At 42.0% G+C, this 14,830-nt stretch overlaps 1 protein-coding gene across 1 annotated transcript in view; it reads left to right on the top strand.

Annotated features, from left to right (window-relative positions):
- Positions 1-7,799, top strand: part of LOC119655734 (frizzled-4) — a 116,362-nt gene extending 108,563 nt beyond the window's left edge. Inside the window, exon 3 of the mRNA XM_038061787.1 lies at positions 6,370-7,799. Within this exon, the coding sequence (XP_037917715.1) occupies positions 6,370-7,016 (647 nt within the window). The 3' untranslated portion in view covers positions 7,017-7,799. The remainder of the gene's footprint in view (positions 1-6,369) is intronic.
- Positions 7,800-14,830: the final 7,031 nt, after the last annotated feature.

Raw genomic sequence — 14,830 nt, 5'->3', positions numbered from 1 at the left:
TGCTCTTGATATGCATTTACGTAATTTAACACAATAAGATTTTTATTTACCTTGAAAAACGATCTTCCTCTTAAGAATTTTCTCTAGAATATTCCCACGTTCCCTTTTCCTATATCAAAGTTCTTGCTTCCACGATGAGCATCCTCATCATGTGAAAACTGACGAAGGATCATTTCGTCGCTATTCAATCTCGAACCAATAAAAGTGAACACGAATAATTTGTTGCATCGACATCAAACAAAAACTACAAAACCTATTTGTTGGCCCAAGTTCAACAAGATCTGCGTTGGGTGAGATGCTCATACCATTCCCCAATTACGATGGAAAGTGCATCATCGTTGGTGGTCCACAAAGGGTCTCTGCATTTGTCGGTGCCGAAAAAAATTGTTGGGTAGCTTGTTTGCTTTGGGTGGTGTCAAGTGGATCAAGTTTTCCCAAATCATTGGGAGTGGAGTAGGTAAAAATAGGAGACACTCAAATAGTTCAAGTCGATGTCTATTTGTATTTGTCGAAATGATTTTCAAAATTAGACGGTCCAGTTCTTCCGTTCTAATTCAAAATCGATTCTATGCATGATTTGGAAGATATTTGTATGCTCATTAAAAATATATGTATGGTTGTATCTCAATGGGGTCGAATGTTTATATTCATTCAGTTGGAATTTACATAGATGTGCGGTTCAAGAGGAGTCTTGGGCAGATCATAACGCCTCTGCTAAAAAATAGTCCTTAAGTGGAGGAATCGAACAAAAGTATTAAACTGAATTCATTTTTGACGCGTCCCCATGTATGTATCTACACTTTCCTCCCTTTATAGTATCGATTGCAGGTCAGAGACGCTAAGCTAAAATCGCAAACTATTCATCATCAGCATCAATATTAAGTAAAAAAGCGAACCTTGCAAACCCCAGCCAGGATGTCGAATTCGTAGATATTTGCGGTATCCGCTGTGGCCAGGTAGAAACTATGTTAGCTGGTGGCTAACATCTAAGCAAACCATCGGGTTTGCCATCTGACCATTGGTGATGCCCTTTCCTCGTTCTTGATTAATTGCATAACATCGTGGGTTGTTTTTCTCCTGATGTAAATTCGTGACATCTCTTCAACCAAGATGCCTACCAGCAACAGCCCCTGTTGTAATTAATGCCGCGTCATCTGGTATTAAAATCAGGCACAAACCATTCTGGCGCTCAGGCACATAATCTGTACGACCGGAATAGGCTTCTCCTCATTTTGTTAGTCGTTAATGCTGCAGCCTATACAGAAGCGGCATAGAGCAAGACTGAACTAATGACTCGAGATTGCAACACTCTACTGACGTATTTGGGTCCGTCAATATTAGGCAGAATTCGCGAGAGTACTGCTTGCAACATTGTTGCCATTTTTTCAACGTATTTTACATGCGCTTTGAATTTGTGTCCACTGTCGAGCATCATACCTTAGGTGTGTATTAGTATTTCACGGTCTCCTTGCTTTTTATGATCTGGCTTCCAACCTGAATTTTGAAGTACTTCCTGGTCTTCCGGCTTATTATCAAAAGGGCTTCTGTTTTGTGATCTACAAGCACTACTGCGGCAGTTTCCTTGGTCTTTCAGGTCGTTTCATTAGCTGCTGCCTACACAATTTCGTGGCCGTGCTGGATTCTACAACCATAGTAATATCGTCGGCGAAATCTACTACTTTTAACTTTTCTGCTACATGAAGGCGGAAGACTCCATCATACATGATGTTCCACAAAAGTGTATCATCACTCCAGCACGGTAGTAATTTGTGCCTTGTCCCTCTCGTAGTTTAGCTCTATGTCTGTAAAGTAGTTCGCCACTATGCTTCTCAGATAGCGTGGAGTGTTCATTTGGATGAGGGACGTTTTGATGGTCGACCAGTTTACTTAGTTAAAAGCATTCTTCTCGTCGAACGTGATCGCTGCGCAGTACTCTTTTGCCCCCATCACGATCTCTCACCTCCTATGGCGGTGGTTGCGGTCTCGACTACACCTTTATTGCGCCGACGGTTGAGCGACTTTTCCTGAATACAAACTGCATATTGGAAAGAGCCCTTCCATGTTCTGTCTTGCGCAATTTGTTGGCACTCTATAGGCCTCTATATGCCCAGGGGCTTACCTCAATTGTTTGAATGTGAGAGCAGCTCCTGAAAGTCCAATTTTCTTTTCGAACATTCAGGCATTTTGCCCTCTGCATCTTCATTTCCTCACTCCATCAATAGCATGGTAAGCATCTTCAGCTGAAACCCTTCTTGACATTGCAGCATCGCACGCGTTGACAACAGACTGACAGACTGTTTAGCCAACTTTTCCAAGTCAAACGCACCCTTATGAAAGGGGCCATCTTCCATCTGTCAGTTTAAGATTCTATGCCATTCTGTGCTCTTTTAAATACTATCCTACTACCGCCTGATAATTACTGTGGGTGAATCCTCCGGTAACCCACCACTTCATCTGGGGCAGAAAGGAAAAGCTGACAAAAGTGATGTTAAGGACCGAACCCATTCCTGCTTTACCATATATGTTCACGCCACCGTTATTCGCAATTTCTAATTGCAGAGATGCAAACGTTTCCAGTAGTCTACGATCTCTGACGCCAGTATGCTTGCTATCCTACTTGATTGTCCACGCGTGGAAGTCACCACCGATAATTAGTGGACTTCTATTGCCTGCGTTTGTCGTCATATCGTCTAGCATTGTTTGAAATTCTTCTATTATCCAACTAGGTTAGGTTATTTTAGTTCCGACGTAATGCTCTAGTCCCTCTCCGATTTCTAGGAATGCTCGCTCCTCGCATGCCAACATAGCGGGCGGTTTGCTCTTGTCATGAATCCATGCATTATTATCTGATATTTTAGTTCGCTGATTAGAACCACGTCTGCTCTCTCGTCTACTACAGTTTATGCCAGGAGATCCTGAGCTGTCTTCCAGTGATTGAGGTTTATCTGTATTACCTTTATGTCTACTTCGTAGTATTTAAGGCCTTCCGGAACACCGGACAGTTATTACTGCCAGTTATATAGATTGCGTGTTTTGCCTGGTCTTTTCTACAGAACATAAATACACGTTCGTTTTAGGAATGATGGGGTCCTAAGTCCGCATCAACTTAATGCTGGACCGGACCAAATGGGAAGCAACTTACTCCCTCTTTCCTGGTCCACGGACCCCTCGTTTAGGACTTGCACCCAAACTTCTCTAAAAAGTGAAGCGATGGCGGCTTTACGGTTTCTTACCAGGGCAGAAGCAAATCGTCAGACGCTGCCTCACCTCTGCCCTGGGAGCAGCGTGACCGTAGCGTGTTTTGCCTCCTTTATATAAAGGAGCACTCAACATCTGCGAGCCGCTACGGTGCTTTCAATTTTGGGCACCATTTTGCCCATTTCTTCCAATTTGGGCTCGGGTTTTACGCTGCGCAGTATATTCGCATACTACATTTCCCCCGTTTTCTTAACTAAAAAGCGTCAGACCTCGGTTTTTTGAGTTCTTTCAGAATTTCAGAATTAGCACTAGTTTCTGTTCCTTCTACTTTGCGAGAAAGACCATTTCTTTCACGCACGCGCAGGTTTGAACGAACTAAATTGAAAAATTTATCCAGGAAGTCATGTAAACCTGGGACTTTCAATAATCCTCTTTGGGGATTTAATCAGAATCTATCTAATTAGAAGTTGGCCGCTTTACAAACTTGTGGGAAAAGAATGCTAATAATACTGCGCGAGAAATCAGCGTTTGCCCTAGATTAATGACATAACCACAATGTTCGCATCCGCTTCCTTGCACGGTCTCTTGAAACGCCCTGTTTTACTTTCCAAATAGCTGTTTTCAGTTTTTCCCCACTTTTTAAAGTGTTATACAATTTTTCACACCAAGATTGGTTCTTGCTAGTACTTAACGTTGAAGAGTGCAAATTCCTACAACAACAGGTGGAATTTCTCCGTCACTTGATTACTCCTGAAGTCAAGGTGCAAGCGATTTTGAGCTTCCCGCTTCCAAAGACTGTTAACGATCTGAGAAGGTTCTTGGGTATGTTAAACTTCCATCGTTGTTTCTTGCCCACGGCCGGGCACCATCACTCGATTCTTAACGCCTTCTTGTCTGGGCCGATAACCAAAGACTCCCATTTGATTACGTGGTTCTCGAGGCTGTCCAGGCGTCCGAGAACAACAAGCAACAAATAGTGAATGCTACACTTTTGGCATTCCGTCAATCAGATGCACCCCTAGCCGTATTCTTCAATGTCTCACACAATGCCATAGGTGCTGCACTTCACCTGTGAACCAAACCTGGCAGCCGTTGAGCTTCTTCTCCAAACAGCTGAATCCCGCTTAAAGGAACTACAGCACCTATGATCATAAGGTAATCGCCGCGTACCTCGCAATTAAATACTTCCGGTATTCCCTTGAAAGCAGGTAGTTCATATTGTTCATGGACCATAAGCCACTCACTTTCGCTTTGAAACAAAAGCTTAACAAACATTCCTCTCGCCAACTTTGGCACTTGAGCTTTATCAGCCAGTTCACTTTCGACATTCAACACGTGTCTGGAAAAGATAAAATAAGATGAGGCTTTGTCATGTGTAGTATTTCTGGCCGTCCACTAGCAAGGACATTAATTAAAGCATGTGAAGAGAAAGCTAGGAGTGTTCTATCGGTCCACCAAGCGTTTACACACAATCCATCTCGACATCATTGGCTCTTTACGAGGCTCGCACGGCCTCAGGTATTGCATCACAATTATCGATAGGTTCACGCGGTAACCTGTGGCAATACCTCTGAAAAACATTACTACACAATCTTGTGTAGAGGTCCTCTGTCGAGAATGGATTCCACGCTTTGGTGTGCCGGTAACTATAATCACCGACAGCGAATGCAGTTTTAGTCTTCCCTTTTCTCAGAGTTAGGCAAACACTGCGGCTTCAAACGCCATCAGATAACTGCGCATCACCCGCAATCTACATGCAGTCTAATGCATGAAAGGTGGCACAGGGCGTTGAAGACCACTGTAATGTCCCTAAGACGATCCTTCTTGATCGTAGGTTTTTGCCACTCGTTCTACTTGGCTTACGGACAACCAATCGAGAAGAATTTGCTGCAAGTCCTGCGGAGTTTGTATACGGGGAAAACCTGAAACTCTCCAGCGATCCTGTTCTCGACATCAGATCGGGACTCAACGTTCTGTTGCGTCTGTTCAAGGACGCAATGCCAAAGTTGACGCCGCCACCATCCACCAACTACGCGAAAACCGTGGCTGAAATGCCCAGGGATCTCGAATCCTGTGCGCATGTCCTAATTAGGATGAACGCCCCTCTGAAGCCGCTGCAGCCGCCTTACGAGGTCACCTTCCAAGTCCTCGTGCGAGGCTGGCATCATTATAGCCTCAACGTGAGGGGCAAGGTCAAATGGGTCTCCTTGGCTCGACTGAAGCTCTTTCACCCAGCAAGAAAGCGCAGCCAGGAGGGGGGGGGGGGGGCGCGACGCGTCCGTTTCGACTTACGGCAGCCGAGTTGAGGGAGACGTGCTTCTGGTGCTTCGCTGAAACTCCCGTTGATTTCAGCTGGGAGTGGAATGTTGTGGCGGAGCGGCTAACTTGCGTGTCGGACGCGCGAAAGTGCGAATCGCGGTGGCCATGACATCGAAAAACAATGTTCGCTGTCAAAAATTGTTGGATTCGGAAGTTTTATACATATCCAATTATAAATATAGGATGAAAAGAATCGTTATTCCTAAAGTGATGTACATACATATCGACGATGGCTATAATCATCGAAAAGCTCCTTGGAATCTACTTCTCTTTCATATTTAGCCTTTGGCCTGTTCGTTAGTGGGTTGAGTTTGTCTAGATCGGATTCGTCCATAGACTTGGCCCGCGTGTGCACACTATACTATAAAGATCTGCAAATGCAATGTAGAGAGGACAATGCTTCTTTTACGTTCGTAGTTCCGATATTTTTGCGTGCGTTGTAGTTTGAACGATGTTGCGAATGTAGTGTGTGGATGCGTTTAAAAGGCATCATGGTATGGGAGTTCAACCGAATTAGACAATACTTTTAATATTCAACCTGATTGCCTTTTAAGATTTTGTGCAAAACGAAATCATTAAGCTAATTTTTAATTAATTAACATTAATGCACCATAATTGACAAGTAGTTCATATTATCCCCCCAATTAACTAGTATAAATAAACAAGAAGGCAAAGATACCCGAAACAGCGTCATTTTTTCCCTTGGTATTAGCAAGTGATTAACGTATGCATATTAGGGAGACGAAAAATATAATATCGACTCATATTTATATAAAAACCTTTTATAAATATTATAAAAAATTAAATGAATCCTTGTTAGCTTTGTTGACACTTCCCCTTTTTCCATTTCAGGTGCATGCTATGTAGGCAATCAAAACGACAAAAACCTACGCTTACTTGTCGCGACACCACTTTCCTCCTATTGGATATTCGGTTCAGTTAACCTGTTTGCTGGCTACTTGGTCTACAGACGAAATCGTACCCCTCCACCGATTCTTCCCGGCTCGCTTCAGGCCCCCGTGTCAATATTCAACTTGAATGGCGTTGGTACCTTCCTTTTCATTTATTGCGTTCCCAGTGCACTACTCCTGATTGCTGTGTTCTACGAATTCGCCAATAGCGACGTCTGGCTTAACTTACCTCAGCCATCCTTTGAGCCTACTCCGCCAGTCAAAGCTCCAATGTGGCCCTTTATGACGCGAGCATTCATGGAGCTAATGTTGGGGGTAGTGTCATCAGCATGGGTACTGGGACCTCGTATCACTACCTTTTATAAAAACCGTTTCGGGCCTAAATACAAGCAGACGCCAGTGAAGTACCCTTCCACCGCTTACAGCACAGCCTCATATCAAACAGTTTGCCAACCGAGTTCAGTCCTGACTATGGACAAAATGTCGCGTATGCCGAGGAAGTATCCACCTCATACGGTCAGGAAACCTCGTGGATATAAAATGTCCTCACAATCTTTAGCATATAATGGGAGTGAAACAGTACTTTAAAGTAGAGTAGGTCCTAAAGTTAGTCTAGCGTAAATCTATTTCGTATTCTATGTCTATTGTACTTAGTTTGATCTAAGATCGCACAGATAAATGTACAGTGCCAGCGTTTGGCATAGCGCAAGGTACTTTAGGGTGAGAACGGACTTTACACTGCATCATCATAATTAACTTTCATGAAATGTAATTTAAACAATTTCTTTTTAAAATTGAATTTAGAGTTCGGTGCTCTGGGCATTTCTAGTTTAAAGTTTTTCTTCATTTTTCATTGGAATTATCATGCGATTGCTTGAAAAGTATACCTTCAATCACTTGTATTATTTTGACATCTGGATGCATCTTGAATGGCCTAAAAACCCCTAAAGGACTATTTTAAAACGTAACTTTAACACTAACTTACCTTCACACATACGATAAACTAAGATTACATTTTTCTATGTATTTATTTATTGAAAGTCTAACTTTAGTGCGTTAAGTTATTGGCGTTAAGTGAAACTTAAGATACATTAAGTTTATCATTGGTAGGATACCACCGTAGCGAATACAATTATCGTAAGAATTACATTCTTGAGGCTTGCTGATACAATATGGCCCAATCCTGGTTGAAAGGATGAAAAATTGAGACCTAATTGGTGTATTAATAGGTGTAGTCTCTACGTGCCATCAAAATTGTAAATAATTCAAATGGATATAAAAGTGTAGATGCTGCATTTATCATTTACTTTTAGTTCAATAATTTATCTTGTAATATTTATTTATTTTGTGATATTATATTAATATCGAAATAAAAATATGTTTCCCTCTATTCATTGTAATTTTTTTTAGACATTCACATACATATTATCTGGGCAAATAACCATTTGCCATTATCGAATTCCTGACTATTGCTTTTAGATTTTACAGAGTTGCTACTTACCTTCACGTTAAAAATAATACGAGGGTGCTGCTTGTCACATTAGGTCGTGTATTACATTCTCAAAAATTGTGGAACATCGACACTAATTTCAATTAAGGACTCTTCCAGAACAGTTTTTCCATGAACCAGGATGGATGGGAACTGGCGAAGGTCTATTTACATCGAAAAGCAGGTCTACAGAAGTATTCATCCTTAAATGCTGTCATGCTGGCTAATTTGGGTTTGCGAACGGGGTCCATAACACTTCAACCCCACAATGTGACTTTTGTAAAGGTGCATCTTACCATCCATCCTTCAACGGATAGCATCCAACGCGGGGCCCGAAAGTGTTAAATTGACAAAAGTGAGCATCACCAAAAAAGGATAGTCTGGCTTCAATCTCTGCTTTTCGATTAACGAATAGGAGTGACACCAGCCATCAGCTCTGGACTAGATCTGATATCTGACTTTGCCTCAGGAGCAATACCTTTGGCATACATACGGCAAACTTTTTTATTTTATTGTATCGTTTAATGCATTACAATCCTGAGTTCCCTGCACGTTCGTGATGCTCGCTTCCAAAAGTACTTTCAGTACCATCAGTACTCCTATGACTTACTTTGAAGGATGTGCATTGAATTCGATTCTCGGGAATTTCTAGATAATGAACTAAGATTCTCCATCCTTAAGAAGTCTTCGCCAAATCCAGTACAAAGGTGCCATACCAAGGATACAATCTGACCTTCTGAATCGAGAATGTTCGGCAGGATGAACTACCATTTTAAGTTATCTACGATGGAAAGTAATATCATTATATGGATGAACGCTCTATTAGCTTGAACGGTTTTTATCGCTAGTAATATTTATTAGCCTTGCAAATACCGATATTTCGGGAACCAATTGTTCCCTTCATCAGTGCTACAAGTCTTTGATACTTAATTATTTCAAATAATTTAACCGCTAGAAATACCGCGAGTTCGCACTTAAATTTGTTCCTTTATTAGTAAGAATCGTTTGGAAATAGAGTAGGCTTCCATCTACGAATAAATCGTGAATGTGTGATCCCGCTACCAATATACAATTTAGATTTACATCATAAATCTTCAATCAAGTCAATAAACTTCATCAAGTCAATAAACAGACTACGTGCAGGCTCATTGTATAGCCTTTTCTGTAAATTAACACATTCAAGCAGAGCGCGCATTTTGACTGGCATAGCTCACAGGGGTGTTCCTGATCAGGGTAATACTGTGCCGCACTGGTAGGCCCACCTGGCTTAGGTTAAGTGGCTGTTATTTATTTGGACTATAATTTAAAACCAAAGCTAAGTTTATGCATCGTTTTAGTTTTATTATTGGGATTGGCTTTGATCTGGCACCATCTACAGGAGTACATTTCGCCGGAGTTGCATTGTATTGAACTCGCTACGTGCACCTGAGTTTCCATGTCGTCTTTTTAAGCATCAACGAATATGGCATTCTACTAGCCTTTCTTTCGCAAAGACCTGCCAACAAAAATTAAAATTTTCCTTTTCGGCTGCCTAAACGCTCGCAGCTTCACCATTCAAAGCTAATTTGACGAATTGGAACCGTTGTGACAAGGGCAAGACTGTAGCCTTGATTGTTACCTACAGTGAAGAAGGTCTATGCTACGCAAATAAAGCATCAACCATGTTTATTTTTCATGTGGTGTGTCATGAGGAAGATAATGTTCCGTTTAGGTAATTTTTGTCAGCCACGAATTAAAAACTAGGTTATACTTGACCTAACGTTTTCGGCCCTCCATCGCTCCCCAATAACTCCTTCCATTTTTCTCTTACCTTATAGACTTTAGAGACACCTGTACCGGCCTTCGCTTCATGCTTACTAGAAATCACTTAAACCGAATCCCTCCAACTTGCCTGTGCGTTGTTTTTGCCAATTTTCAATTGCGTCTACTTATGCTGCTTTCTGATGCTCACCATCCTGTTCCAGTTCCAACGTTGTGCGTAAACCTGCTAAGTTCAACGTTAAAAGGTCTGAATTCAGTCCTGGCGGCTATCAACCGAGATCTCATTCTCACTCCTTTTAACATTTGATGAAGCCCTTGAATTGTTTTATATCATTCTATCTAACCTATTTCCTTTTACCCATTCTGGTTCGCCACTATTATCCGTAAGAACCAACCGATTGGATGTAACCTTCCCACGTATTCTACAATAACCCTCCTTACCTCTTCCTTAGTCGAATAACTCATTGACAATCTTGATGTCAATGGTGGTCCGGGTTCTGACTGTCTTTTCAACCCCTTTTTACTAAAAACCAAATGCAGGAAATTCCGATAATACGCAGATCCTTTATTTCTATCTCCCGTGAATTCGTACAAGTTTGTTGGTACCCAGAGTTAGTTTTCTTTATTTTACATTCCCGATAATTCGTAATTCCAGTATTTCGCACCAAATCGTCAATCCCTTGACCATACGAATTATGGTGATTCTACTGTGATACATTTCCCTGTCCTCTCCTAAATCTTCAACAAAAGTCCCTAAGGTTTAATTTTCGAGCCTGTGTTCTATTATGCTAGCCAGTTCGGAAATATGCGAAAGATTTTTACCCCTTCCAAGTCTCGTCTTAACCGTATGGTACTTTTGAACTACGTGTTTGCAAAATCCCTGTCAAAGCCTGAAAAAAGTGAGAAAGGTCTTCAAAAAAAAAAAAAATAGTTGGAGTGAACCAAACTAACTCTCTTTGACTATAAAACTGGAATAATAATTACGCCTAAAAGTTGTGGACAAAAGTAAGGTCGTTCATGCATTATACTTTGCATTCAAGTAAGAATAGTTGAGTTGTATGCAATATTGCTTTCGAAAATAAAGTAACATTTCAGTGTTCATTGAAATTTTAATTAAACGGTAAAATAAAGACCTTTAAGTAAGAAAAATGCAGCGATCCTACAGTTTCTTCAAGCGCATGAAAACGCCGTGGATCTTGCCAAAAAAAGTTACTGACAAACTTCCACATGTTTCCCACTCATTCCCAATTTTGAAATCAAACAATTTCGCATGCTACAGACAAAAAGAATCTATTCATCGACTTTAAAGCCGCCTATGATAGTATAGCCAGAGTAAAACTGTACACGGCCATGAGAGAATTCGGTATCCCGACGAAATTAATAAGACTGACCAGGCTGACCCTGACCAATGGATCACTCTCAAAACCATTCGACATCAACAACGGTCTACGACAAGGGGATACCCTATCATGCGTCCCCTTTAACCTGACCCTCGAGAAAGTGATCCATGATGCTGAGGTGAATACAAGAGGTACAATCCTCTTTAAGTTCACCCAACTACTGGCCTATGCTGACGATATCGACATCATGGGGGGAACCACCCGAGACGTACAAACGGCCTTCATTCAGATCGAGCAGGCGGCGTGAGATCTTGGGCTGCACATCAATGAAGGCAAGACAAAATATATGGTGGCAACGTCAGCACTTAGAACCAACCAATCAACAACATCAAACCGCACTGGTCAAACGGGAAGAATACGGATAGGGAATATAACTTTTAGACCGTTGATAATTTCTCCTATCTAGGGTCGAAAATCACAACCAATAACCGCTACGATGATGAAATCCGCGCACGGTTGTTGTCAGCCAACAGCTTACCGCCATAGGGTCAAAGCTCTTACTGTACAAGACAATGATCTTGCCAGTCCTCATGTATTCCTCGGAGACTTGGGATCTTAGCAAGAAGAATTGCGAACTCTTGGCCGCGTTCAAGAGAAAAATACTCCGAAGAATTTTTGGCCCCCACCATGAGGATGGACGATTCTGCAGCCTACATAACGATGAAATCTATGAGCGATACCTTGACCGTCAGGTTGTGGATAAAATCCGGCTCAAAAGGTTACGGTTGGCGGATCCAGCCCGGAAAGTCTATAAGGGCAATATCTATGGTAGAAAAAGAAGACGAAGAAAACCCTGCCTGAGATGGAGCGATGACGTTGACCTACAGCTTTTAGGGATATCGAATTGGTGGACTTCGGCGCAAAACCGGGATGTCTGGAGTTCCTTATTAAGGCAGGCCTAGACCGGATATCGGTTGTTGCGCCGTTGATGATGATAGACAAAAAGGATTAGTGTTACGCTTTATTTGCTGGATTGCTATCAATCTTGCGCTAGCTAACGATAGAGAAAACAAGGCAAGCTTCATGGAACAAAATCATTACTACAAGGTGGGGGAAAAGTAATCACTCAATTGTAAAACGCTATAACTTTTACAAATAGCGTCAATTGCCAATTCGGGCTAGACATTTGTGAAGTAAACCACCACACCAACTGGACAAACACTGCGGCGTTTAGGCACTCGCCTTGAAGAGATTGGGGCAACACGAGATGTTCCCAAGGCTGGGCGGCTCTAGAATAGCCGTTCTGCTGAGAATATCGCTACAGTTGCCCAAGATGTCGAAGAGGAGGAACATTGATCAGACGACGTGCCACATAATTGGGCATTAGCCGGCGGTCCCTACGCACAATAAAATACAGACAGTACATCAGTTGTTAGCCGTTGACCGTCAAACGCGTCTAATCTGCGCTCAAGACATCCTGAATCTCAACGAAGAGGAGGACGATTTTCATCGAAAATTATTATTAGCGATGAAGCTCATTTCCATCTTAGCAGTTACGTGAATAAACAAAACAATCTCTTCTGGAGAACCGAAAATCTGTGGTGCGCTGTTTACGCTGGAGGAGACATCGGGTGATTTTTCTTTGAGAACGCCGCGGGCCAAACGTTGATTGTGAACGGCGTGTGATAGAGAGCCCTGATTACCCAATTTTTTCCAACAGGACGGTGCAACGGCGTACACTGCTCGAATCACAACCAATATTCTGAAGGAAGCATTTTCGCGTCGCTTAATCTCCCGTTTAAGTGATTTGCACTGGTCGGCTAGATCACACGATTTAACAGTTCCAGACTTCTTTTTATAGGGTTTACGTCAACAAACCTCAGACTCTTGAAGTCCTTAAGGAGATTATTTAGCAGGAATGCGAGAACCAATCGACCGAAGTTTTGGCAAGAGTAATGGAAAATGCCATAAAACGGGCCTGTATGTGCATGAACTTTTGGCGGTCCGATATCATTCTCTCGAATTGATGGAATAAATTCCAATGGATTAAATAAACAAATTTCACATGGAGAACCAAACTTTTTCATTAAAAAAAACATTACAGCCAAAGAAGAACATCAGGTCATTACTTTTGCCCCACCTTATCTTCTTTTTCGTCAGCCTTTATCCCGTTCAGAAGCGGAGTCGGCTCGTCGTGGTCGGTTGCGCCATTTTATTTCATCAAAGGCCTGATCCATATGTAGTCGCGAGGCCTTCAAATCGCCATCCAACTTACCAAACCACCGTTGGTCGCTTACCATCGACTTCGTTGTTCAGACCAATCTTGGTAAGTGGCTGGCGTAGATTATGCGTATATTATTTCTCTGAACATTACCGCACTTAGTGTTGCAGCTACGTCCATTTCTTCATGCCCAAAGTGCTTCGCATTCTTCCGCCATGCCTTTTCCTGCCGTAAGCTTGGAGCCTTCCCAGGTTCATAGTGTCCGGAGCGCTTGGCTCCATTTCCACATACCGGCGTTGAACCAGTAGCGTCTATGTCATCAGCTTGCCTTTCTTCCGCTCTTTCTGGTAAGGACGAGGTGGCGGAGGTTCTCTTCTGCCGAGCCTCCCTCTTCCCTTTGCGGGTAGGTTAGTTTTGTAGTGCTGCGGACGGGCCGGCGCGGTAGTCGGATTTTCAGTTTTTCCCAAGCTGAGAGTTGCCGTACTCTCTTTACTGTGAAGTCTGTCACTTCTTATCAAGTGGAGAGTTGAAATCCTAAGCTTCCATATTCATATATTTGGAATTACATTAGTGTATTATGTTGTTGAAGAAAGTGAGTTTTCCGATGTATAGGAAACTGGATATCTGATTGCGAACAACAACCTTAAGAGAATTATAATCAGTTATCAAATTGCGTTCGCTGCCTGGGAGAAGCCACCTTTCCAAAGAACCTGATGAACATTGTGTAAGAAAGGTGTGCAGGCATTGTTGTTTTTGGGGTTCATGTTCATAGTCCTTTCTACAGTAATGTTATGTTTAGTTTTATAAAACACACGCCGGAATGTGTACCCTGATTATCTGCGATCGACGCACCACTAACGCCGATGACTCCGCTTCATGTTGGAGGCAGAAAAATAGTTAGCATCCAATTCCTACTTTATTTGAAATACACATACCTCCTGAAAAGAGAAAATATCCAAATTATTTGAGTTTGCAAAAAGGCAAGAAATTATGTGCTATTATATGTTAGGTCCTGAAAGCTTAATTGCAAGGTTTACACCGTTGACCGATCGAATAATTTTATTTTGCTCGTTGTCCTAGTATCACCCACGGATTTGCGTTGGTTAGTTTAATTTAATTTAACGGGCAACAAACAGAGTAAATTCCAATTAATTATTGTCCCCTCCTGAGGACAGGAGATAGCAAAAAGCTTATCCTACGTTTAAAACTACTTAAAGTAGAGAAGTTAAAAGGAACAAGCTGTTCTGCGTTGTAATTTCGGCAAAGCCTAGGAATCGGGGAATGAAAGTAAACTTCGAGCTCTGCGAAGGGCACGTTGAAAATGTCTGCGCTACGTGTGTTATAAGACGCAAGACGGCAGGTGATCTCGTCAGCGGCGGAGCAGTCCATCAGATCCGGGGAAAGTTTAAACAAGTCGGAATACCGGAAGCTCGCGCTTCGGGTATAAAGGTTTTGTGTTCATCTTATCTAAGAAATTTCAACCCACATTTTTTTATCCGTATATAGCTACAAATCCAACATAGTCTTTCATATTTTTCCAAACTACGAGACATACGTACATATTACAGCCATAGATATTATGCTCATCCTA

The sequence above is a fragment of the Hermetia illucens genome, chromosome 1 (genome assembly GCF_905115235.1).
Source record: "Hermetia illucens chromosome 1, iHerIll2.2.curated.20191125, whole genome shotgun sequence".
Classification (NCBI taxonomy): domain Eukaryota; kingdom Metazoa; phylum Arthropoda; class Insecta; order Diptera; family Stratiomyidae; genus Hermetia; species Hermetia illucens.
This window is presented reverse-complemented; position numbering and strand designations above follow the sequence as displayed.